The sequence below is a fragment of the Camelina sativa genome, chromosome 7 (assembly GCF_000633955.1).
Source record: "Camelina sativa cultivar DH55 chromosome 7, Cs, whole genome shotgun sequence".
In the NCBI taxonomy this organism is placed as follows: Eukaryota; Viridiplantae; Streptophyta; class Magnoliopsida; order Brassicales; family Brassicaceae; genus Camelina; species Camelina sativa.
This window is the reverse complement of record NC_025691.1, coordinates 10,190,369-10,192,079: the sequence shown is the minus strand read 5'-3', so window position 1 is coordinate 10,192,079 and position 1,711 is coordinate 10,190,369. Positions and strand designations below refer to the sequence as shown.

Below are 1,711 nucleotides of genomic sequence, written 5' to 3'. Positions count from 1 at the left end.
GCTTAATCTACCTTTTGATTTGATAAACGATGAAAATATCAAGGAAGCTCATTTGAAGATGGCAGTTGATCTTTGGGTAGCAGCAAGAGACCCTGTGCTAATTAATTGAATGGAGTCATATGAACCTCCAATGTATTCTTCTCAGTTTGTAGACCTTTGTTAAATTTTTCAGTACTTTTATTGATATTCTAATGAATTTATTTTTAAAATTCCTTGATGGTGTTTTCTTTGAAACAAACAAACAACGACAAAGGGTCTTAAGCAGTTTTGAAATTCCTTGATGGTGTTGCATTTAAACAACCAGGGTACACAAAAACAAACAAACAAAGGGTCTTAAGCATAACAACACAATACAGAAACCAAACACATCAGATCATCTTTCCATAAAGCCATGCCATTGAAACTGCCACTACAACGAGTACACAAATCCTCTTCTTGTTCGAATTCTCCATACTCTCCTTTGCATCCATTAGCTCTTGCCTCATGATCTCAATCATATTCTTTTCCACCTTTTCTTCCATCTCCCGCACCATCTCCTTTTGGAGCTCCACATTGTTTGTTACCATATTCTTTAGATCCTCTAAGAGTTGGTTTTGTTTGCTTTCAACAATCCTAATCTCCTCTAGAAGAGCATCATCAACCCAACGGAACATGGGTTTCTCCTTCTTCTCCTAAAATGATTTTTTGATAACAATCAATTGTAAATTTCAGTTATTATGATGAATAAGGGCAGATTAAAGTAGATTACCTTCACACCTACAACACATCTATAAAATCTTCGATATGGATTCTCATCCGTCTTTGAGGTGTAGGTCGTAATCGCTCCACCACACCAGCACCTACTCAGAACTCCAACCTGAGAACTTCTCGAAGTTAGCCCAGACGAACCAGCCGAAGAAAGTTGGCTCATGGCTCCAGTCAGTTGAAACAAAAAAAAAATGAAGAAGAAAGAGTATCGGGGAAGAAGAAGAAGAGAGAATCGGAAAAGAAAAACCCTAATGTGTATTTTTCCCCCCAATATTAAACCTAAAATCGGGTCTGCAGTTGATTTAAATCCGGTCAACATTTAACTATGGTCGGGTCGAAATCAGGTCAACATTTAACTATGGTTTAAAATAATTACTGAATTTCTAATGATTTTTTGTGTTTATAATGGTTGATCACTATATAAGGTCTGCTTTGTTTAAAATTTTTGGATTTTATGAATCTAATTGCACATAAATATACTTCTTAAGCTCTAATCAGACAATGATGCAAAATGTAACTTTAAGAACCTAAATGCTCATGAATATGCACAAAACAATGAAGAAATAACCTCTAAAATCACATAAAAACAAAGAGAGAGTTAATAAAAAAGGAAGAAAGTCGAAGAAGAAGAAAAATAGAAGTGAACAATGTAAACAAAGTTTTTGTTTGTCTTTGCGTGATTAATAAATAACACCAGCTACCTGAAAACAAAAAGAGTACGGTAAATATAAATGAAATCCACTAAAAATTCAAAAACATGAATCATAAGTTGATGCATAAACCATTGTTATATCACGATATCACATGTCGTTATGTTATGCCCTTCTTTGTCACAGCCACTTATGTCTCTTTGACCCTTGTGAGTTTTGTGATGATTTTATCTTGTCTTCAGCTGTTTCATATCTTCGTTTTCTTCGTGATGTTCATATATTTTACCCTGTTTTCCCTTAATATATTCGCATCT

At 34.4% G+C, this 1,711-nt stretch overlaps 1 protein-coding gene across 1 annotated transcript; it reads right to left on the bottom strand.

The window, feature by feature from the left end:
* LOC104704500 (uncharacterized protein At4g04775-like) lies at nt 369-910 on the bottom strand. Its single transcript, XM_010420576.1, has 2 exons — nt 749-910; nt 369-671 (listed from the first exon to the last, which is right to left on the bottom strand). Exons 1-2 carry the CDS (start codon nt 908-910, stop codon nt 369-371), a joined length of 465 nt encoding a protein of 154 aa, XP_010418878.1.

Bases quoted from the DNA above. Each gene is read 5' to 3' on its own strand.
- LOC104704500 (XM_010420576.1), bottom strand. From the start codon at position 910: ATGAGCCAACTTTCTTCGGCTGGTTCGTCTGGGCTAACTTCGAGAAGT. The intron at 672-748 runs GTAATCTACTTT...AAATCATTTTAG, and splicing joins GATGTGTTGTAGGTGTGAAG to GAGAAGAAGGAGAAACCCAT.